Genomic DNA, 24,074 nt, shown 5'->3' with positions numbered 1-24,074 from the left:
GACTGTTAAGACCGTAGCTCAAGGGTAGACGGATCCGAAGGGCTTGGCCTCAGCTCATGCGCTGTGCCCCTTACCCGAGTACGTGCCCTTAATTTCAGAATGAAGTCCAGATGGAATCCGATGAAGTCCAAAGGACTTCCAGAGGCTGGCTACTCTAGTAGAGTGCTAGAGGACTTCTGGATGAGTGCAAGAAACTTCCGGAGGAGTATAGGAAACTCCGGAGGAGTTTCATCCACTGTATTAGATCTAAAGGTAAGACTTCCCAAGGTAAGTTCCCTAGATAGAAACACATAGAGGATGGGCTGCAAGGGACAGAGTCCAAAGCAGGATAGGATAAGAGGAGTGGTCCGAAGGACAGGACGTCCAGAGGTCCGAAGGTCCGAAGGTTTATGAGGACTGGAGGAGCGGACAGGATTAGGACAGGAGGGGAAAGGCTACTACGGACAAGGTCCGGGGTAGAAATAAACAGAGGTAGACTACACTTAAGTAGAGACGGAGTTGACAGGAAGTAGACAGAAGTCTTGGAAAGACAGGAAGTGCCGGAAAGGCAAAACTTCGGTCTAGGGAATCAATCCCTAGACTTCAGAACAGAGACATAGGGGACAAATCCAAAGGTCCGGATTTCCGGCCTAGGGAATCCATCCCTAGGCCTTTGATGGAAAGGCAGAACTCAGATAGACCAAAGTCTGAGATCAGAATGAGTGAAGTCTAAGATGCAAGGGAGCAAGTCTATGTTGATATTTGAACTAAGGAAACTTTACAGGAGTTGTACAGATCTTTATATACTGGAAGGGATCCGAGAGGATCGGTAAGCTGAACACAAATGCTATGTACGAGCATGTGGAAACATATTAGTAAGTATGAATGGAACATAAGTAAATGAACTCGGAGATGAACAGAGTACAAGAATCAATAAGCAAGACGGAAACACAGATAACCGAAGTCCGGAGTCAAGGGGATTACCATAAGGAGATAGATGCTGATTTAAGGTTTGGGCTTCGGATATGAGTATAGGTCGGATCCGGAGGTCTAGAGATATTGGATGAGGCATCTGGATATCGGATGAGCGGATCCGGAGATCTAGGTGAAGATGAGACTAGGATATGGATCATGGATATAGACCGATAGTCTAGGGAAGGTAAAGTCCGAGATTGAATGAGCTCGGATCCGATAGGATTAAGGGTGGATGAAGCAGGCTTAGCTGCAGAGGTCCAGAGGTATGGATATATGGATGTACGAAGGTGTATGGATCCAAACCGATAGCGGACTGGAGGACTAAAGGCATGGATAAGGGTATGGAGGTCCGGATGTGCGTCCGGAAGGCATCCAGAAGGCATCCGGAAGGCATCCGGAAGGCATCCGGAAGGCGTGGGAACATCATCGGACGTAGGTCCGGAATACGGGATATGACAGGACATACAAATCTATGTAAGTCAACTTGAGTCAATGTTATACATGGTGGACCCAAAGTGCATGCGAGTCACCTGCAGATGCAGGGCATACAGGTGATTAACTTCAATGAGACCTGACGTGATCTGGCCACGTACCAGTCATGCTCACTTCAACAGTCCATTTAGCAATCCGGCCACACCTTGCATCCAATATCTCTATAGCATCTGGATTTTGCACCGTTAACTTTAGGATCCCCTTGTCTTTAGTGATAGAACTGGAGGCATTGATGGACGTTGAAGTTTCGGACTGTTGCCGAAGGCTGGTAATAGCTCACTACCACTCCCTCCACCAAAGTCCTCATTGGACACGAGTGCAATCTGGGAGGTAGACACAGGACGCCAGAGTACTCGGCGTGCAGAGAATGACGGATAGTAGGGTATAGGTGGGCTGATGTGCCATACGAACAGATGTGCCAGATGTGTCAATGTCCCAGACCTGATGCCCATATGAGAGAACTTTGAGGAAAGTGGAGCAGGCATAGTATGCCCTAATATTCTGACATTGACAAGATTGTGCCAGCGCCAAGTCACATGATGGAGAAAATGTGGCACTCTTTCCTCGAGTGATGATGTCACTCGCAGAAAAAGTGCCATGTGGCTTGCATCATGTGACTCATATACTTCAGCAAACTTGTCAAAGGATAAGTAGTCCTGAAAAACCATTGTAGCGCCACTGAAGCGCTGACACACCAGCCCATATGGCTACTTTGATACATTCAAATTGGACTATAAGTCCAAAACTCCGATACATCCGCAGTTCTATTACCATCCAGGTGGATGTATCAGACCTTTGGATAGCTTCTCGCCCGGTCGGATACCGTAAATGGCTGTACTGTTGTACATACCGTCCAGCACGGCGGCACCCAGCCTGGCACTCTCAAATCCGACCCTGGTGGACCTGCTGAAGTGCGTCCAATTTTGTTCAGTCTCAGCGCTATGCATACTTATGATGTTGATCGCTCTCGACTCTTGAGTGTTGTGTGGGTCCCATCGGCTTTCAACCTTTTTTTGTGGCGTGACTGATTAGTACATTATTTACAGGGCCTGGCATTTGTGTCCGTGCATTATTCTTATTCGACACACACTAGCAGCATCGTCAAGTTGTCATAAATCATCCCACCATTGCACTGCTTTTCCCCAGACATCCTTAAGAAATTGGCTATGGAGGTATGTAATTGCTCATGCTACTCAATCACATTCACAATACTGGAGTCTTCTGCAGTTCCATACCTGATACGCATCCAACAGGGTTTCTCTCGCAATGCTTCATGGCCAGCTGCTGAAGATCCTCCAAGCTTCAGGCCCTACGTATCATAGCTTCGTCTGAACAGGCAACTGCACTCCGTGAAGGTGAGTTCATGTCATTTGATGGTATCATCGATGTCTCAGATGTAAAAGCCCCATCCATCATATGGACTTCCAAGGAAACAGGGGCTGAGACTGCAAAGCTTATGCTAGGGAAATGCAGGCGGTCTATCAAGAACCAATTGTCTCGAAGGGCAGAATGACGCGGAACAAGGAAGAAGATGAAGAGGGCGCGGGCGAGGACAACACTGATTTGCTTTCGGTGGACAAATTCATCGATTTGGGTGCTATTCCTTGCACCTCCGCCAAAGAAGTGCGATTGTGATATGGAGACGAATGAGCCTGCATTTGTCGCCCCATCTTTTCTTGCTGTGCATAGTGTACATCCACAGTTCTAGTTATCCACCATCCAGGTGGATGTATCAGACCTTTGGATAGCTTCTTGTCCCCTGTTCTGGGGTTCAGACACCCTAAATGGCTGTACTGCTGTACCTACCATCCGGCATGGCGGCGCCCAGCCTGGCACTCTCAAATCTGCTGATTGGATCTTCCCTGATATGCCTGTCTACCCAAAGTGGACAAGAACTTCTGAAATATATCAACCGTCACTGTGACTCTCGAGCAGTCTTTTCTCGGCTCTTTTGCACGCCTTCCTGTACTGCCACCACCCTCTGCACTGGTGCGCACTTTCATGGGGCCTGCATGGTGCCCCTCCATCTTCCTGTAACCCTAACTCTTATTAGTCTTTGTTTGACAAATCGAGCAGAGAAAGATGTGAGCTAGTCCTGCTGCTGCCAAATGCACTTGCTTGCTGCTCAAGCAGCTGCTGCCTATTCTGCTATGCTCCAAGTATACCTGTCGGACATGCTACTTGTTCGATTGCACTCCTAAAGCTTCTACAACAGTAGTGGAGCCATCTGCCCTTGCCAGCTGTCGCCTAACTGTACTAATACATGTGAAATCACTCTGCACAGGTTCAGTTGCCCCGTCCCACTACCACCTCTAAATACCAAAAATCACAATGAGGATGGTGACTTTTTCACTTCCCTGACGTTCAAATCGTCATTAGGTAGGTTTGTTCGTCGATCTGCATTCCTGTATCATCGTTTATACTCACTCATTATTCATACGCTAGTATCTACTTCTGCTTGAAGCAAACTCACTTGCAAACTTCTTTAGAACACAAGTCTGGAACATGAACATGCAGGAGCAACTACGACAATGGTGAGCTTATTGTTAATGATGACCTTTTGTTTGAAGAACGATGAAGTCAGTAGGTATGTGTCCCATTTTCAGGTACATTGCCCAAGTTGATGCGCAGTGCTACTGCGGTCATTTGCAGATTGCACCTACCTTCCATGGTCTTTGCTGTCCACTCAGGCACTCAAATCTTCCTTGGGAGTTGAGTCGTGGATGCACTGTCACACATGCGAGTGCCTACCATTGAATCTCAACAACTGATATATCATAGCAATACAATTCAAATTATCCATGGTGTGATGTAGTTCCTGGCTGTGACTGTCTGCAGTCCGTCTGCACTTGACTCAAATGTTGTACTGGACTAGACTCCAGTAGTTGGGAACTTCAGATGTAGTGGGCTTTGCAGGTTGGAAACCGCTTTCATCCCCGCCATCCTAGCATTCCTCTGGCCCTAGTCAGATATATATACATCAGCAGTTTCCTTTCATGATTTGTAGGGGCAGTGCAACATCACTAGCATTTGAGAGAGTGTGGTTGAACAAAAAAAACAAAAGGTATCAACAGAGGCAGAATGTCACATGACCGCAAATTGACTGAAAGTGCAAATTGTGTCACAGTCATGGAACTAGGCTTGTATCATCACCAGAACCCTTACACATATTTTTCAGGCAGCAGAACAAATCAGATCCTAGCTGTGGCTTGTTCTGAACTCCATTGTATTTCTGGTGGCCTAAGAAAGTAATAACTAAGCATTTGAAAACAGTGTGTTTAGATATCCCTCTGTTGCTCCTGTACCCCTGAGAAGTCATCTTTCAGGAGAAACTCAAAGATGTCGGATACAACTCAAGGAGCTGAAAGAAGAAATGTTGCTGAAGTTGAGGGTGTGTGCTATTCCCTACCTCTCTGCTACTACTAATCTTACTTTCCCAATGAGCAGGGAGCATCAAATTTCCAGATATGCATGCCATGTCTGAAGATAAACTGGCAGTACTGATGTATGGAATCTCATGCAACTTGTTGCCCCTACCATGGGATCCAGACAACCCATTAAAGTGACCCATAGGTTTACAGTTATCCCAATGTAAACCTACTGATGACACTGTCCTACCTCCTGACACCATGGACCCCTCCTGACATGTGATGCTATCTACAGGCCCCACCATATTCACTAAACCAACTGCCTGATAATCGATTTCAGTGCCACTACGGGTATGCTGCAGCCTACCATCCTCGTGATGCACCACACCTCTAAGACTGGTACTGTAAAATCACCACACCACCAAACATCACTCAGCCCCAATTTGTTGATGGCAATGCTGCCCTGGAGCCAGTTCCTGGAATGGTGAAAATGGTACTGGGTGTTCCCTATATTTATGAGGTCTATGGGACCCTGGAAAGATTGTTACTGTGGGCTGTGCTCATACCCTGGAATCTCTCCAGACCTATCCAGAGCATGCTGTTATATACCAGCTTGTGGATGAACTACAACTGCTAACATGGGGGGACAAAGGCCAGGCACCTAGCACTCCTGCAGTCTATAAGTTGCCTGAGTTTAAGCGCAATGACAGGTCATCAAGACCCCAGGAAGGCTCATATGAAGGTTCTTACAATCTTGCTAGTACTGTCCTAAAGGGGCAGGGACAGGGCACACTCATTCTTCCACTGAGCATCTCTGCAGATGAGTGGGATGTATTGGAGTATGTTATGGCAGAGAATAATGTGTTCACTTTTGGAGGAGGAGGAGTGGGCCCTGTGGGCTGCCAGCTGAATATCTCTCATCAATAGATTCAGGAGGAGCTCTTGAAGAAGCCATTGGTGGTGCTCAGGGATCCTGGCATGTAGATGCTGGGAATGATCCTATGACTCATACTCTGGTGACTATACTGTTGCAGATTCCACCAGGTTTGTGCTCATACTGTCTTACACATTCAGCTAACCCATTATTCCCTGCACTAGGCAGTGATCCAGGTGCATTTTGCTTGGGTCACCCAGGCCTTTATATCCGGGAAATAAACACCCTAGTTGTCTTTCTCATATTCAAGGGGAATGTTATTCATTCTGGATGTGCCCCCTGCCTTGACCTCAGTGGCCCAGGAGACCAACTTTACACTGGGTTTGAGACATGAGAAAAGGAATTCAGCTCCCAACTCCAGAAGCCATGGGACCTCACCAGTGCAGAGAATCGTGCAGTATATGTGTTATACATTCCCCATGCAGCCTTTCAATGAGCATCCCATTGCAGCATATACAGTGGCAGGGATGTTGTTTATGGCTACACCTGTGATCCAGTTGTTGGAGAATCAGAGAGGACGCAGCCCCAGAATTACATTGACAATGGCAGGACTATCCTGGGAGACAGTTATGATGAATGCATATCCAGGGAGAGTGCAATGCAGGCCTGGAATATGAACATCAGGGCAAGATTCTCTCCATTGCAATTTTCTGACTGGTTTTCTACACAATAGGCCACAGACATTCCCCATGCCTCTTCATCGCCTATATGAGCAAGAATGTTTACAGCTGAAGAGGGCAAAATATCACTACATAATAATGTGTTTCCCTTACAAGGGAGTGTGCTATGGAGTCATCCAGTCATCTATGCACCATGTTACCTTCTCTTGTCAAGGGGCAGCAATCCAGGCAGACATGACTGGCTACCTGTGTTCATGTATTCATTTGTTTGATTGTTTTTTAGGCGAGGCATTGTTGCCCAATTATCACTGAGGCCATGGTGGTCTTGTGTTTCCCAATGAATGATATGTTGCCTGCTTTTGCAGCCACCTCCCTACAATGTTGATGCGGGAGCTGGAGTCATTCAGACATGTGCGTGCTGTCCTTCACTTCTCCTGCCAAGGGAAGTCAAGACCTGGCTGTCAGGCCAGGGAAGTTGGAACCCGATTTTCATCAATAGAGCATGCATGACTCTAAGTCCTATGCTGAGTCTAGCCAGGCACTACAAGGACAAACAGGGGTCATGTGCTGTTAATAAGGGTTTTTTTTAGCAATGTTTATTGTCTGTTGGTGCGATGCACTATGGTAGACAAAACATACTGTGAACTGCCATGTACTTTTACCAGTTATGTGATGTCCGTGCGTCAGTCTAAGGATAGTTAAAGGCGATAGGGTATAGGTGTGTTGTTTAAACTCCTTTCTCTTCATCATCATGTTCTTCTGCAAGTGGTGTGACATCCCTGAATATCTGTTCCAGCCTGCGTACTATGGATGAAGCAGAGCAATGGTTTTTTTAATGCATTGTCTGTTCAACGTATTCTTTTGATACAAGTCTTCAGTGTGAGAGTCACGTGGTATCCTCAGGTGCTCCTGGGACTTCCAATACATTTTTTTGTGAAGAAATAGGCCTCGACACTGGAATTAAAGTCCAAAATTTGAGTGGTGCCACATCTGGTTTTTGACTTCGACTTTGATGTCTCCTTGCACCGTTTGCGTCGCAGTTGTGCACCAAGAGCTGTTTCTTTATGGAACATGCCATGAAACTCCCTAGGTCCTTTGCTCGTCCAGCTATCCCAAGTTGTGCCTTTGTAAGACCCAAATCTTGGACACTGCAAGTTGTTAGCAGAACAGAACACCATATCGAGTGTCTTAAGATGCTCGACAATCTCCAATTTCCACTGTAGCTGAAACTGTGGATGACATTGGGTTGTTCACATGTCTGCATGTCTCATTCCATGTGCTGATATGTTTTTCACTAAAACACTAACCCACTAACTAAGCCTATACACATGGAGAAGCACGCAAGGTTGACATGTGCCATCGGGATGCTATATAGGTCTTCCAAAAAGTGGATTGGAAGCGTGTCTCTGTTGTGTGTCATGTGAATGTCTGCGCTGACTGAATGGCGGTGGAGGTCACAGCAGAAAGTTGGGATGGTTAGTGATGTCAAATTCTTGTGCGAGGGAAGTGATAAAATCTGCCAACGCAACTCCGCCGAGGTGAGCTGACGCCTCCAAAGCATGATTTCAAATGAAATGACATTGTATGGTAGTGTCTTGAGTGAGTCGAATACCACCACGCTTAAGGACTCCAAAGACAGCAAGGATGTGATGACTTCCATTGCAGTGGGTTGAAGAGGCAAGGCTGTGAGATGCTGAAGCGAGTGAAACAGATGGAGAGATTCTAGAAACTCTGTGTTGTCTGAGTCATCAATGTAAACAAGAGTTTGAAGGTGAGAGGGTGCCGCAAGAAGAGCAAAAGCAACAGCCTCCAAATCAACAGCATAGTATGGGAGTTCAATGATTGTCAAACTGTTGTGAAGCAATACATGCATATTTTTGAGAAGCTTTCTTGTCTTTGCCGGCGGCTGTAGGTCAGGCTAAGACCACGGGAGTGAATTTCGTGTATATACAGCGCACATAGGTAGAGAGGAATGAGATCTTTCTGTGGGAGATCATCACACAATGTCTGAGGCGGCGTCAACATTGATCAAAATTAGATACAAAAGGCTTGACCTACATATGACCACTGGTTCTCAATCAACCGTTTTTTGCAAGACATGCTCGGGTATGAGGTGTAGCAGGGGCTCTACAGATGGTAGCTTCCTCCACAATGGCAGGATTGAGATGTGAAAAAAAGGTTTTATTGACGGTATCAAGAGGGATGAAGTCACTGAAGTAGCTCATCTCGCAGTTGCTCATAGGCGTACTTGAAGATTTCGAGTAGGATGTCGTCATGGAGGCGAAGCATTTGCGACTGGTGAGCGGAGGAACAATGTATACTGTGAATCTAATGTCCAGAACTCTTAAGAGAGGTGGACAGCAAGGCACTGTGACATGGAAGGCATTGATTGAGGATTCTCAACATCTGTATATGAACATATACACACATGTCAACATTTCAGTACCAACTTGGTGGATATGAGTGCTTCTATCATGACAGTAGAAGGATTGCTGTCCAAACAAGCAAAGTCCGAGGGGCATGGACATATTTGAAATTTATGGCACAGTAGTTGCAAGAAAGTCTGAGATGTGCATTACAGTACCAGCTGTTCAGCTAGCATTGCAGTTCTATGGCAAGGAGAGCCCATGCAATTGAATTTATGGACACCATGTCCTGCAGGGATATGCACAGGAGTGTTGAGAGAGAGAGAGTGAGTAGCAGAGGGTCGAGAATCGGGTTCAAGTGCACGCCATGAGGAGGGAAAGTGTCTACAGCCAGGTTGTCTTTCGGGAAGGATGACTAGTCTGAATTACAGACTAGTGATCTGGTCGAACGTCGATGTTGATGTGTTAAAGCATTAAGTCAGAAGTGGTCGAGAACCATACTATCAGTTTTTAACTTTGGTCCACCACTGATTCAGGCAGTCACATCCGCAGAAACAGTATCAGCACCGTTCAGCATTTGAGTGCATGGGCCTCAGGATGGTGACGACCCAAATGTCCTTAAGATATGGAATTTGCACAATACATTCGATCAAAGGATTATCGCTTCATGGTATGCAGTTTTGTCTTGAGACTTTTTCCAAATTGACGCCCTAGGTTCTGTCTGGACACAAATTTCACTTGAGAAATTCAAATCGAAATTCACCTTCGGCGTCATGTGACTCTGCTCCCATGACCTTCAGAATGAGATTGGCACTCGTTATCATACTACCATCATATGCATGGACTATATGTCGGATTCTAACCACTCTCGTCACTCTCTTCGCTCTCATTACTCTGGAGACTCCACCTGTGGTGCCACAGAGCCTTGACTGCAATCTGTATCTGGCCGTAAAGAGACCGCTTATTGGAGACTGGAAGAGGAGACTGCCTTCCTTAGATACCTCTATTATAACAGGTCTGGCACAGATGGCACCACCTTCCCCAAGAGAACCTATACAGAAGCTTCTGCGCACCTTGCAAAGCACTTCAAAAACCAGAAGGGTGGGGACAAAACAATTCCAGCCTGCAAGTCAAAGTTTTCAGCTCTCAAGAAGGCTTATCTCGCCGCTCAAGCACTCAAAGTTGGTGGATCGTCATCAGGATTCACATGGACAGAAGCGGGGGGGCAACCATAGATAAGGACACCACTAGTGCTTGGGCTGGATATGTCAAAGTGAGTACTGTGCTCCCCATCACTGCTCTGGATCCTAATCTGTTTTTTCAAGTCAAATCCAAATGCCAGACAATTCAAGAACAAAGGATTCGAACATTTCGAGATCTTTGACTTGCTGACAGCCGGCATAAAAGACAAAGGAATTCACATCCGTTGCCGTCAGAAAAAAAATCGCACCGGCTCTACCGCATCTACTACCAGCATGCCCCCACCTTCCATGATACCTTCCACTAGCACTCATCCTCCTGCAGAACTCCACCTCTGTGAGCTATCTATAGCCACCGATGAGATTTCTGCAGACATGGGCTGTCTTCCTGCATCATCTACTTCCACATATCCTCCCACCATGTCATCATGCATTCCTTCGACAAGCCCACCCTCAGCGTTGACAAGTGCCAGCCAGGGCAAGCACAAGGCCAGCACACTGGGTTCTGATGTCAATGCTCCATCGGGAAAGCGCTCTCGCCCATTGACAAGTCCACACTCAGCATTAACAAGTGCAAGGCCAGTGCACTGGGTTCTGATGGCAATGCTCCATTGGGAAAGCGCTCTCGCCCACCATCTGCAACTGCCAGAGCTCAGCTGGAGGGTAGTGCAGCAATGACATCGCTTGTTACTGCAATGGAGGCTGTGAGCAAGCATCTTAGTGTACCCCCAGTTCTTGCGGCCCCTGTTGCACCTGCTTCTGACTTTGTATGTGCCATTGAAGTCATCAGTGATGCCACATACATGTCTGATGATGACAAGTTGGACATGACACAGTTGTTTGTGAGGGACAAAGATCAGGCCACGGTGTTTTTATACTTGAAGGGCGACAATCTGAGGGCCAATTGGGTGAAGAGGAGGCTCGGTGAAACTCGTGCCATGCACATCGATACTGTTGATTAACTTGCTTCGTATACTTCTTTCACATACTTGTCAAACACTATGATACATGCAAACAATTGAATTGATTGTCGAGATACAGAGCGCACAAACTAGTAGTATAACTTCAATTAACTGGGTCACCTCGTGCCGCACGCACTGCAAGATAATCTTCCCACATCTCCCTAGCAATCCGATCACAACGATTATCAGCTCTCTGCCTCTCCGAAGTATCTGCCGGACCATCACCAAGCTCATTCAGCTCACCCCCTCCTCCCTCAGAGTCATATTCCAACAGATCATCAGCTTCTTCGTCAAAAATGTCGGGGTCATATCTGCAAACAAAGTTGTGCAAAGCACAGAGCACATTAGGGACACATGCTTGGATGTCCATATGATACTCCGGCGGCACCTGAAGAATGTGCCATTGGCGCTTCATCACTCCGAAGATGCATTCAATGATGTTGCGAAGAGATGCATGTTGGTGGTTGAATAACTCCTCTGGGGTCCGCGGCCTAGACATGTGTTAGAAAATAAAGTATTGAAATGAAAAAAAAAAAATTACTGCTGATTGGCCTGACACCACTCATTCAGGTGGTAACAGACACCACAGTATGGCACTAACAGTGCATCACATGTCCCAAAGCCAGCATCCGCAAGTAGATATCTGCCTGGGGGCAAGGCAAAATCATGGGCGCGTGCATCATTCTAGAGTGCACCATCGGCAACAGAGCCATCCCAGCCGCAAAGTGAGTATATAAATAAAAAATCATGGTCACACGCAGAGACAGTTTTGGGATAAAAATCCTTTGCGGTTGCGCATGATGGCATGCTGGTTGACTGAGGCAAAGACTCAGATGTGTGTGCCATCTATGGCACCGATACATTCATCAAAGAAGTGAAATTGAGGGTCGTCCAGAATTTTGGAGGATAGGGGAGTCTCAATCGTGGGTAAGTGGACTTGCGAGGGATAGAATAGGTCATCCGAGAAAAAGTTAAGTAAGTGCTTCAAGTACCTAGCACAACATAATTCAGTAGGATATTGATATGACTCAGACAAAGGCTGAGTACCCACCTGGCAATGGTATCAGGGGAACACTGAATTCACTCACTGAGATGGCGAGTCGAAAGCCCAGTTACACAGGCATACAAAAAAATTGCCAGTTGTTCCTCTACTGATATGCTGTTGCAAGACACTTGGATACCATTTTGTTGCAAAATCTTCACTAGCACTTCAAAGACTTCAAGGTTAAACCCAAGATTGTGGCGGATTCTATCAGGGTGACCTGTCATAAGCTCATAAACCCATGCTTCACCAGTCAAGGCTGATGTGTGGTATGGAATACATGTGTTTTGTAGATAGGAATAATAATTGGTACAGATACACAACTTGTGTAGCAATGCACATGAAGATGAAAGTAAGTCAGTGTCAACAGACATCTGCATGCCATCGCTGTTGTGAGATGTCCATTATGGGTGTTGTACTGAGTCAGTGCGCTGGACGGATATCATATATCCCTGGTTATCATGATAGCGGAGCATATGCCCAGGTGACTTCCGAAGGTCGTGGGAGCAGAGTTACATGACGCCAAAGGTGAATTTCGATTTGAATTTATCAAGTGAAATTCGTGTCCAGACAGAACCTTATAAGTCCACAAAGTCGAACGTCCAAATCTATGTCTCAGAAATCACTGAAGTGGAACTTCCAAATCTATGTCTTACAAGTCGCTGAAGTAGTCACAACCGAATTACCATTACTAGTATCTGATATTTATTCATGTACAATAATGATCGCTACACAGTCTTCCTCCAGTTAATTCCTGTATACAGGCGAAGATCAGGGAGAACACATTGGTGTCCTAGTTTGAAAGTTTGTTTTGGAGGACTGAGACAAGTTGTTCAAAACCCATGCCGGTATCAACATGCTTGTTTGGGAGTGGCTCAAGCAAGCATGTTGATACAGGCATGGGTTTTGAACAACTTGTCTCAGTCCTCCAAAACAAACTTTCAAACTAGGACACCAATGTGTTCTCCCTGATCTTCGCCTGTATACAGGAATTAACTGGAGGAAGACCGTGTAGCGATCTGCAAATACTGTTCTGTTCTTGAAGTTTGAATTCCTCAACCCAATAATTGTACAAGAAGTATGAGTAAGTAAAAGTACATTCCGTTGCTAGATGTGTGGCATGGGTATAATGAGTGATTTCTGTAAACCAAATAAAATGACAATGACCCAAGCTAATCTAAAGCTGCGAAAGATCTTGGATCCAACCGATCAATGTCGAAGCACAACAACTCTGCTTGCCCCTCAGTTACAACCTTGGTGTCTTTGAATGAAGTTGCTGTATGCTGGCCAAGTCTCAATATCCATTGACTATGGGTGGTAAATGTGTGCGAATCCCTATTTTTTATCGCGGAAATGTGCCTCATGAACCATGTCTCCAGGCTTGCCATCCATTCTCCTTGCCACTGCATGTACTTGTCAAATACATCAATGGGAGGCCATAAGATATGGTTGTTGTCTGTTAGGCCTAATAGGGTATTGATGTGGGCGTCCGTTACCATGTCGTTAACATTGGTGCCGATATGCTCGACGTTCAAGTGCATAGAAGTGTCACTTGAAGGTCCAGACAGGGCAGCCAAAATTAGGTTGTCTGGTCCAAATTGGATTACAAGTTGCCACAGGAGACCGCCCATACCACAGAAATGGCAGCTGAATGGGAGTCGGAGCATATCCCTGACGCTGTTTTCATACCACTCAAACTCTCCATTGCCCCTTGTGAGCAAGAGAGGTTTTTGGTCCAGATAGGCAGGACGTCGACCTGAGAGGGTAATCAGTGGGCCGACGAGGTGCTGGGGATTGGCAAAGACCTGCCAATCCATTCTGCAGGAGAGACAATGAATTGCGAAAAACCACAGGGGGACATCCGGATATTGCGCTCTCAATAGACACAGTCTTATTTCAGTCCTCTTGGATACAACCAACCTACCACGAGATATGGCATGGAGGAGGTGATATGGAGGGTAATAAGTGATGTGGAGAGGGTGATTTTGAGGGTCGCTATGCAACAACAGGGAAAGTGGATTGAGGTCATCGTACTGTGTGAGGCAGTTTGTTCGATCTAAGATGAAGCGGGTTACTGTGTTATTGGCAGGACGGCAGCCCATCATGTTCAACCCTGCGACACTTGTTACAGTAGAAGAGGGCAAGAACTGTAGATATCCCATTGGGAGAGACAAAGTGCCAGGAATTGATGACAGTGCAGCAGGTACGTTGGTGGAAGGTGCTTGTGTAGGATACAAAGGGTGGCATGAATCAAGAGCTATAAATATAAAAATAAGTTCAGGATTCAGAGTAATGATAGTATGTACTCACGGCGCTGGTTTGTTTGTGGCCCACTGTTAAGACCATACTCAAGTAGTATCGGATCCGAAGGGCTTCGGCCTCAGCTCGTGCGCTGTGCCCCTTTCCCGAGTCTTGCCCCTTATTTCAGAGAGCTAAAGTATCGTGTCTAGTGAGACGGATAAGTATTGTAACGGATAAGTCTTGTATCGCAACGGATCCGTTAAGACTTCCGGATATCGAACGTATAGAGTAACGGCTAATCCGGATCGGATCCGGACTAGAAACTAACGGGTGAGGACTGTCCGAATGACAGAGGCGGATATGTAGACTATAGGAATCTATCCTAAGTCTCGGAGTAGACAAGAGTAGCGTACTCAAGTCCGGACGGATAACAGGGGGACTTAGAGTCCAGACGGAATGAGTGCAATCTAAGATGATATTCAAACTGATCTACTACAGCGCATATACAAAGGTTTATATACTACGGATGGCTAACGGAATGATCAATAAGCAAAGGTGCGAGGCTATGAACAAAAGTATAAGCAAAGTCTAAGTGGAGCGTATTGGTAAGTCGGATGGATCACGAATCATGAACCGGGAATGAAGTACAAGTAAAAGCGGATTCGTAAGTGTAGCGGATCAGTAAGCAAAGCGGAAGTAAAGGATAACCGGTATACTGGTGTACAGGAATACCGAAAGGAGATGAACGATAGTTAGAGTTATATGAACAGGAAATGAAATAAGAATCAAAGCGGATCTGTGGACCGGACGACAGATATGTTCATCGGATCTGGATCGGATCTGAGATCCGGATCATCGGATCTGTAACCGGATATATGGTATATGACACCCACGATGAGGAAAAGGCACTGTGATAAGAAAAAATTGTTATGACAAGCTGCCTGTTTTGAGGGAAAGCAAATGTACTGCAATAACTTCTCTGGACAGGACTGTGTTGACGGTTGGACTGTCTGTGACTCTCTGAGCTCTACCCAGCGAGTTGAATGTTCTTGGAGAGGTGATCGGTAACAACGAGGAGGCGCACAACGGTCAGACTGAGACGGAGCGTAATCTCTATATGATGATGGTCAACGGGTGGAGACAGTTCTCGGCGAGATGCATGGTATGACAATTCATGGGGAGGAGGAGACAATGAACGATGTGAACGGTTTGGAACAAAGGGTGCATGTGGGTGACGAGGAGAACAATCTCGGCGATTGACTGTGTCCATCTTGCCCTTGGTTGGAGATGGTGCGTGTGACCCAGAGGTCACTTCGCCTGGCTCGATGTCAATGTCCATGCTGTCGTCCGTGATAACTTGACCACCTGAATCCACCTTCTGTACCCGTTTTTGGTGTTCAAGTTCTCTCTGCCTGTCGGCTTCCTTCTGCCTTTCAATCTCGAGGTCCTGCTGCCTCTTGATCTCAAGCTCCCTCTGCCTGTCGGCTTCCTGCTGCCTTTTGATCTCGAGCTGCCTCTCGACTTCCATCTGCCTTTCGATCTCAAGCTGCTTCTGCCTCTCAACTTCCATCTGCCTCTCGATCTCGAGCTGCTTGTGCCTTTCAATCTCGAGCTGCCTCTCGACTTCCTTCTGCCTCTTGATCTCCTTCTGCTCCTCCATCTCCTTCTCTTTCTTGTCCCGCGCAACATTGGCTGCTCGTGCATCAGCTTTCTCCTTGAATATTGGTATCAGCTGCTTCCTCTTTTCCTTCTTTTGCTGCTCCGTTTCAGTTTGACACTGTGGCAGCCCGCCTGGTGACGTCGAAGGAGGAGGAGGGGGACCTACTACCATATCAGACATAGAAATGGTAGGAATTTCTTCTTGTGGCACCACGGTAATATACTTGTAAGCGATCCACTGAAACCATTTCGCTCGTGCACGCGCAGGGTCAGGGACACCGAGGGGATTGCCAAAGACATTATGAGCAATGGTATTAATGCAAAACAGTCCGCAAGAAATTGAATCTTGCTGAATGCCATGTGCGAGGGTATTTCCTATGGCCCATGAAAACGCACGGTGAGCCACCGCTGTAACTTCTGAATGAAGCTTCTGAGTTCCCCTCAGAGATTCAAAGAGTCTCCTGTGTTAAAATCAGTTTGCATCTTACCAGTTAGGGAAATGTCCTACCATAGCGCAAGGTTTTACATTTAAAATCAATGTGAAACGCAACAAAGTGGGACATTCCAGGGATGCACACTGGGAAAAAGAGAACCTTTCCTTCGGCGAGTGTCTGCTCTAACTTCTTGAATGCATTTGGCAACGAACCAAAGTTCGGTTTAGCCATGCAGATCGCATCTGCGAGCTCATTGTCAGTGATAACAAGGTTGGACTGGTTGGGGACTAATTGTCGGATAGTGGAGTGTATCATCATGTCCACGAGAGAATCCGACAACCAAGCGTCATCTGACAAGAATCGTGCAAGCTGTGATGTACTTCTTAGGCTGGTTGAGCCTTGCCCAGCCAACTTCTTGTGGTATGGTAGACAATACATCTCTTGGTAGGCAGATAGAGGATTCATATTGCAGTCGTACATTTTTTGCTCCAACACCTATCTGCATTTCGCCACGACATTTTGGCATCCACGCACCACGTGTAGCTTACATCCAAAGAGGCAACGGTTGATCTTTGAGTTGGGGGTGGATGATCAACCTTTTTCCTTCACGAATGGCATCGTCGAGAGACTCTCGAAGGCTATAAACCCACAGTTTTGGAGGTATAAATGGTGGGAGGTCCAGGTTCTCGTTCGGACATGCACTGTCAAAGCATGATGCTCTGGCCTGTGCGAAGGACCCATCATCGATGTCGAGCAGTGTGAATTTTAGTATCTGCTGTACATTGACGGCGTCGGATGATGGCAGTAGCATGCTGGATACCTCCTTGGGATGTCCATAATCTCCGATAGAAGATCAAGGTCTTCTGGATCTAATGCTCCTGTCTCCTGCATTGACCCATTTTCCAACCAGTACATGAACAGTAACGCGCGGAGGAGCAGGGACAACGGTAGGAGGAGGAATGGGAGCGACTGCGGGGGGAGGTATAGCGTCATCCTCATCGATGTCAAATAGATCCTCCTCGTCAGTACCATCATAGTCGGAGTAGTTGTAGTAGAGTTCAATATCTCCTGTTCGTGGGTGAAATATGTCAGATGGCACATATTTCTTCAGCTCTTTGATTTCTTCGTAATTTTTGATGATCTCTTTGCGCGGTTGCATTTTGCCTTTGGTGACAAAGATATGCTTTGTGGCTTTCTGACCTTTGAAGGGAGGCTCTTGTCCATCCGGCCAGAATTGGCCCAGCTTGCTGCAATAGTCAACGACTGGAGTAAAGGAGTCAGACGAGTGTTAATAGATATTAGGTTGATGTACATGTAGGGCCTGTCATATCCCGTATTCTGGACCTACGTCCGATGATGTTCCCACGCCTTCCGGATGCACATCCGGACCTCCATACCCTTATCCATGACTCCATACCCTTATCCATGCCTGCAGTCCTCCAGTCCACTATCGGTTCGGATCCGTACACCTTCGTACATCCATATATCAATACCTTCGGACCTCCGCAGCTAAGCCTGCTTCATCCACCCTTGATCCCATCGGATCCGAGCTCATCCTACCTGAGACTTTACCTTCCCTAGACTACCGGATGATATCCATGATCTATATCCTAGTCTCGTCTTCACCTAGATCTCCGGATCCGCTCATCCGATATCCAGACGCCTCATCCGATATCTCTAGACCTCTGGATCCGACCTATACTCATATCCGAAGCTCAAACCTTAAATCAGCGTCTATTATGTACCTTATGGTAATCCTCTTGACTCCGGACTTCGGTTATCTGTGTTTCCGTCTTGCTTATTGATCCTTGTACTTTGTTCATCTCCAAGTTCATTTGTTTATGTTCCGTTCATACTTACCAATATGTTTCCACATGCTCGTACATAGCATTTGTCTTCAGCTTACTGATCCTCTCGGATCCCGTCCAGTATATAAACCTCTGTACAACTCCTGTAAAGTTTCCTTAGTTCGAATATCATCTTAGATTCTGCTCAACATAGACTTGCTCTCTCGCATCCTAGACTTCACTCATTCTGATCTCGGACTTCGGTCCATCTTAGTATTGCCTTTCCTTAGGCCTAGGGAAGGATTCCCTAGGCCAACCTTCCGGTCCTCCAGATTTATCCTTCCATCTATATCCATGCTTAGGGATTGACTCCCTAAGCCGAAGCTTTGCCTTTCCAGCACTTCCTGTCTTTCCGAGATTTCTGTCTAAACCCCGTCTATCCGACTCTACCATAGTGTAGTCTACCTCCGTCTGTTTCTACTCCGGACCTTGTCCGTTGTAGCCCTTCTTCTCTTGTTCTAGAATCCTGTCCGCTCCTCCGGTCCTCCGGACGTCGTAACCTTCGGACGTCGCAACCTTCGGACGTCGTAACCTTCAGACGACGCAACCTTCGGACGTCTTAACCTTCGGACCTCTGGACGTCCTGTCCTTCGGACCACTTCTCCTATCCTATCCTGCTTTGGACTCTGTCCCTTGCAGCCTATCTTCTATGTGTTTCCATCTAGGGAGCTTACCTTCGGATCTAATGCAGCGGGTGAAACTCTTCCAGAGTTTCCTATACTCATGCGAAAGTTTCCCGCGCTCATCCGGAAGTCCTCCAGCACTCAACCAGAGTAGCCAGCCTCCGGAAGTCCTTCGGACTTCGTCAGATTCCATCTGGACTTCATTCTGAAATTAAAGGCACGTACTCGGGTAAGGGGCACAGCGCACGAGCTGAGGCCAAGCCCTTCGGATCCGTCTACCCTTGAGCTACAGTCTTAACAGGGCCCCGTTTTGGCCATGTGGTGATTTGCTTGACATCTGCCCATGGGTTCTCTGGCCAAGACAAAGCTCTGAGGGATGTTGATCCCTTGTTATTGTCCAAGGAACGGAAATGAGGTTGTTGTGAATGATGATGAGGATTTGTCTCACCGGGAGCATGATCTTCAACTGGAGGTTTTCAAGTCACAGACATGGCTGCAGGCTGTATATGAGGTGTGGAATTCGTGGCCTTTGGCTTTCTTGAGGAGGTAGTGTTGGACCGAGGCATGTGACATGTCGGAGAGGGTGTAAGGCAATGCATGGTTTGAGAAGTTGAGGGACTGAACCACGGAGAGAAGACTCGCTGAAATTTCCAAGGGGAAGTTTAGGTGGTTAGGGATATCAACAACATGCTGGATGCGCACTGGTGAGGTGTTGAAATGCAGATGGGCAGGTATTTAGAGTCAGAGTGCTTGTTGAGCACGTGTTCATAGAGATATAAACCACTGAGAAACGACTTGCTGGAATTTCCAACGAGAAGTTACGGTGTCATGCATGGTATGGGAACCATACGATGACATACATAGACAGGAAGTAATCACAGGAGAGTATACTGAGGTATACTTCTTTGTATTATAGGCTTGGTTTCATTTTATGACAGATTTACTTGTACTTATATTTTCAGTTTGTTAGTTTCCATCAGTTTCTTTCTATTTCTATTTCTAAGGCTTATTCAACCATCAATTTACTCAGTGAGCCACAAATATGTTACTTAGTGTGTCATGTGACTAGCAATATGCTGATTTGTAAGGATCCTTCATGATTGGTCATGCAGTTTCCATTTGTTTCTGTCTGTTTCCATTTCTTTCAGCCACAGATCCTTCAGTGAGCCATCAGATATGTTTGTAAGCATGTCATGTGACTGGCAATAGGCTGATTTGTAAGGATTGTCATGATTTGTCAGGCTTTGTCATGCTTTGTCATGCTTTGTCATGCTTTGTCATGATTTATCATGCTTTGTAATAGTATTTACTATTTATGTATATTAATTGATAAGCAGCTGATTCAGCACTGCCAAATGGCACGGTTAGTAAGCCAGTGACTTACTAATGTTGTGATGAGTCATGCTTAGTAAGGGGGGCCCCAAAAAGGTATAAAAGGAGCCCATCTTGCACCTAGTAATCAGACTTCCCACTTTCCACTCTTCTCTCAAACCATGTGAGACCCAGTAAGATTCTGAAAGTGCAGGCCAAATAGGTTGCCTTGAAGTAAGATCTAAGACACTTCTACTATTAGTTATATACTACCTAAACTAGAGGTTGACTATATAACACTGAGAAACTTTGTATCACTGAAACCACGAGAAAGACAAGAAGAGGACATGTCAGTAAATCCTCCCAAGAACTCACACATTATCTACCACGAAAACTAGAAAAGTCGTAGACCGTGTACTTAAGGACTGGCAAGTAGTCTTATCCTGTATAGTTGTGTTGTCACTATATACGTGTTCCATATAAGACCCTTAAGTAGTAAGACAACGGTGAGATTAAATGTAGTTGATGAACAAGTGACGACAACCTCCTCAAGCCCCTCAAGCATATACCCACCCTTATCACCCGTTCATTCTACTCATCTACACAGAGCCACCAGCGCCTCTTCGGCCCTAACAGAACATCCAATTCGGAACAGCAGGTCCTCAGATCACCCTGAGGATCAAGCCAAACAAACTGTCCCAAACACTTCCTACCTAACTCCTGTACCTGTCTGCATAAGCAGCCGAGTACGCATTATCATATTGTAAAAATGACAGCATTCACATAGATTGAGTTTATATCACAGTCATTTCATCCTCAATGGGCGGTGCATCTAAAACGGCCGGTGGGAACAGCAGACTGATGGGGGTATGCCTCACATCAGGGCATTCACACGCCCAGAGATGCAATGGGTACACTGGGGGTCCCCTAGACTAGATAGGATTGTCCTCCTTAGAGTACATCTCTCCATAGGACATGAAATCGGAATTAAAAAAAAAAAAACAAGTGAAGAAGAGTTTAAGTCAAGGATTGAGTAATTAAGGCAAGCGGAGTGTGAGTAATGTTGAGGTGCCACAAATGGTAATATTGTTGATCCACAATTCCACACACAAATGTGGATATTCCATTTCGGTGGTCTGTAGTTCAACGTGCTATAGATAATGATTATGTGGAGTCGCGAATCTACGCTGAGAACCAACTGTGCTGAGAATGGATGGTGTTCCGTGAAAGTTGTCAGAGCTGAGCAAGATCAACTCTCCAGAAAATGATACTAGGACATGTGCAAATGTGTGTGCATACAATATTTTCTCGTTACTCTAGGTTGTACCAGATCTGTTACAATTGTATTGGAAATGTGAATTACATGTACACAGCTACAATAGAACACGACTGCTGGATGCGCTGTTGCTGTCCATTCCAACCTACACTCATTTGGTCTCATGCTAGCCCGCCTTTGTTCCAATTGACACCGGAACATCAGCAGATGATCAGGATCAAAATAGTGAGGTCACAGGAAACCAGTGACAGCATGCTACCTGATGTAGGAGTACCAGCATGGTTTCCACTGATTGGGTTCATGGAAGCGGGGCAAGGGTGATGGACTGCTGCATTACAGTAGGCAAACTTGGGGGTGAGGCGATATGGGGACGCAGAGTTTTTGCGGCCGTCCATGGTCACAACAATGGTGTTATCTGTAGCTTGATCGATTGTAGGGCTGCATAGACAAGTCACACGGTGAAACCGGGAAATGGGTATACCTGTGGTATATGTAGTATATGTAGGGCAAACTGCTGCAAGATAATGAATGCAAATGTGAGGAAGTCTCATACCAGAAATATTTGAGCGAGTGCGGTCTGAAATGAATGAAGCAGTCGAATGTGTCAGTTTCTTTCTCCATAGTGTTTGTGCAAATGGTTGAGCATGATCTACTTCTAGGATAACCTCTGCAATCAGCGAATACGTGTAGAGTCGTACACTGCTGAAAAAGTCTTTAGTACATTGACCTCTAAGTGAATGCAAGCAATGCCGGATTACCAAAAAAAAATGTGTGACATGAACCTGCAACAACTAGTAAACTAGGAGGATTGAGAGGAAGGGGCGATCTAACGTTTTGCCTGCAGTAAATGTGAGCATGCAGTTGACAAGGAAAACAGTGTTCGTACGATGAAGGGATCTGGTTGAGGACCGCTATGGAGGTGTTGTAGAGGAGATGACAGGGGGTCCAACGAGGGGAAGGCTCAGTTTGACGCATGATTGAGGGGAATGATGTAATGAATGGTCGTAAGCCAATCCGACGTAGCAGGAAACCCTTTGAGCCATTTGTAGATGGATTCTAACAGGAGTTGATGAGAACCCTAGAATGTGACACAATGAACACTGACCTAATCTGGGCTGCAGTCGTCCTGTTTTAGCACGAACATAAAATAGTTCAAATGCGATGGGGCTGCCATTTAGTCAAATCTCTTGAACCGAATGACTCTTGAACTGTGCTGTTGAACGTTCACAAATCAAAGCCTTGGAGTACCTTGGACAATAAGTGTTCTGAATGTCTGATGCGGAACTGCTCGAGCAGTAGCCTGAATGTAGACCCAGAAATGAACGGTTCTCTGAGGGTCTGGGCATCCAAAACATTGGGTCTGGTAGGTAAATAAGAAGCGAGAAAATTCATTTACTCTGTCGTGGAGTTTATCAGGTTCAAGAAAGTCGCATTGAGGTCATCGATTGATGAGCATAAGCATACATTTTCAAGCCAGTCCTCAACTTCTTCGAGGAGGGCTTTGAGAAGAGGCTCTTGATCAGACTGAACAGAGACAAAGTCAATGAGGATCAACACATCGCAATCAGCAATGACATCGTGCCATTTGGACACAGAAATAAATGCGTCACAGAGGCTTTGTCAAGAAATGGGAAAATGTTGTGTATGAGTTTGGTGATGGTATATATTCACTTGCAATACTGAGGGGTCATCCCAATGTTCATGCTCGTGCTTGCGCTTTGAGTTGTCTTGAGGAATTCTGGAGTTAGAGGACATCCTGTGCAATCAAGTGAAGGCAAAAGACTCAATGGGTTGGACTTACATTTGTGGGTTGGAGGATTTGGTGAACAAGAAGGGTGTGGCGTCACGACGAGTGAGTTGCTTAGGAATTTAAGAATGATTTCAAGGTTGCCTAGGCACTGATGGTTTCAGCTTCATTCTGTATTGGTGCGTTTTCTCCTATAATTTACCCCACACGCGATTATGGTTGGCTTGTATTCGTGACTTGGAATTAAGATTCACCAGATAAGATCTACCTCTGCTTTGATATTATGAAGCGGAACTACTTCTTCATTGACATTTGTAAGTTCACGACATTTAGCTGAACCGCCTCTCAGAAATGACCCCTGCGGGTGTGATATGTTGATGTTTGACAGGCATAGGATGTGGACATGAAAACTGGTGTTAGATGGACCTCTGGAGTTTGAGGACGAAAGTTGAGACCGATGGTGTTAGATGTCAGCCTGAATGATCATGTTCGATCAGGGACAAGAAGACATTAAGAAGGGTCTTTGTTCTTGGCGTGCATATGGGTTTGATACCTGATTGAGTGATTAATCTATGCATTCCGTGTCTACTGAGGAGCAAGTAATACTGACTGTTTGATGAGAGTATGAGTGCGGACATGAAACAGCAGCATTGACGATGTATGATGGCATGGGAGGTTCGAGTCCACTGTGGCACCTTGGGAGACCAGACTGGCGATTTTGGCAGCTTTAGCGACTTCTGAGACTTTAGACATTAAGCTTAGAGACTGCAGAGATGTTGGCCACAAGAATCTGCTTCGAATTACTGTTAAGACCGTACTCAAGTAGTATCGGATCCGAAGGGCTTCGGCCTCAGCTCGTGCGCTGTGCCCCTTTCCCGAGTCTTGCCCCTTATTTCAGAGTGCTAGAGTATCGCGTCTAGTGAGACGGATAAGTATCGTAATGGATCTGTTAAGGCTTCTGGATATCGAACGTATAGAGTAACGGCTAATCCGGATCAG

General features: G+C 46.1%; 4 protein-coding genes across 4 annotated transcripts; 2 read left to right on the top strand and 2 right to left on the bottom strand.

Annotated features, from left to right (window-relative positions):
* Positions 1-959: 959 nt before the first annotated feature.
* On the bottom strand, positions 960-1,931 carry DFJ58DRAFT_733155 (uncharacterized protein; the record flags this gene model as incomplete). The annotated part of the gene is made up of 4 exons (XM_041386261.1): positions 960-1,424; positions 1,456-1,484; positions 1,548-1,652; positions 1,727-1,931. 4 exons carry the CDS (start codon positions 1,929-1,931, stop codon positions 960-962), a joined length of 804 nt encoding a protein of 267 aa, XP_041238785.1.
* A 2,854-nt stretch (positions 1,932-4,785) lies between these two features.
* On the top strand, positions 4,786-5,798 carry DFJ58DRAFT_845572 (uncharacterized protein; the record flags this gene model as incomplete). The annotated part of the gene is made up of 6 exons (XM_041393169.1): positions 4,786-4,837; positions 4,894-5,008; positions 5,155-5,218; positions 5,251-5,334; positions 5,397-5,708; positions 5,742-5,798. The coding sequence occupies 6 exons, from the start codon at positions 4,786-4,788 to the stop codon at positions 5,796-5,798; spliced, it is 684 nt and encodes a 227-aa protein (XP_041238784.1).
* Positions 5,799-9,941: 4,143 nt separating this feature from the next.
* On the top strand, positions 9,942-10,895 carry DFJ58DRAFT_733154 (uncharacterized protein; the record flags this gene model as incomplete). Its single annotated transcript, XM_041386260.1, has 3 exons — positions 9,942-10,007; positions 10,060-10,399; positions 10,465-10,895. The coding sequence occupies 3 exons, from the start codon at positions 9,942-9,944 to the stop codon at positions 10,893-10,895; spliced, it is 837 nt and encodes a 278-aa protein (XP_041238783.1).
* A 4,310-nt stretch (positions 10,896-15,205) lies between these two features.
* DFJ58DRAFT_733152 (uncharacterized protein) lies at positions 15,206-17,678 on the bottom strand (the record flags this gene model as incomplete). Its single annotated transcript, XM_041386259.1, has 4 exons — positions 15,206-16,298; positions 16,820-17,094; positions 17,167-17,518; positions 17,620-17,678. The coding sequence occupies 4 exons, from the start codon at positions 17,676-17,678 to the stop codon at positions 15,206-15,208; spliced, it is 1,779 nt and encodes a 592-aa protein (XP_041238782.1).
* Between the last annotated feature and the right edge of the window lie 6,396 nt (positions 17,679-24,074).

This window comes from Suillus subalutaceus (assembly GCF_016647625.1).
Source record: "Suillus subalutaceus strain FC151 chromosome Unknown DFJ58scaffold_141, whole genome shotgun sequence".
NCBI classification, from domain to species: domain Eukaryota; kingdom Fungi; phylum Basidiomycota; class Agaricomycetes; order Boletales; family Suillaceae; genus Suillus; species Suillus subalutaceus.
This window is presented reverse-complemented; position numbering and strand designations above follow the sequence as displayed.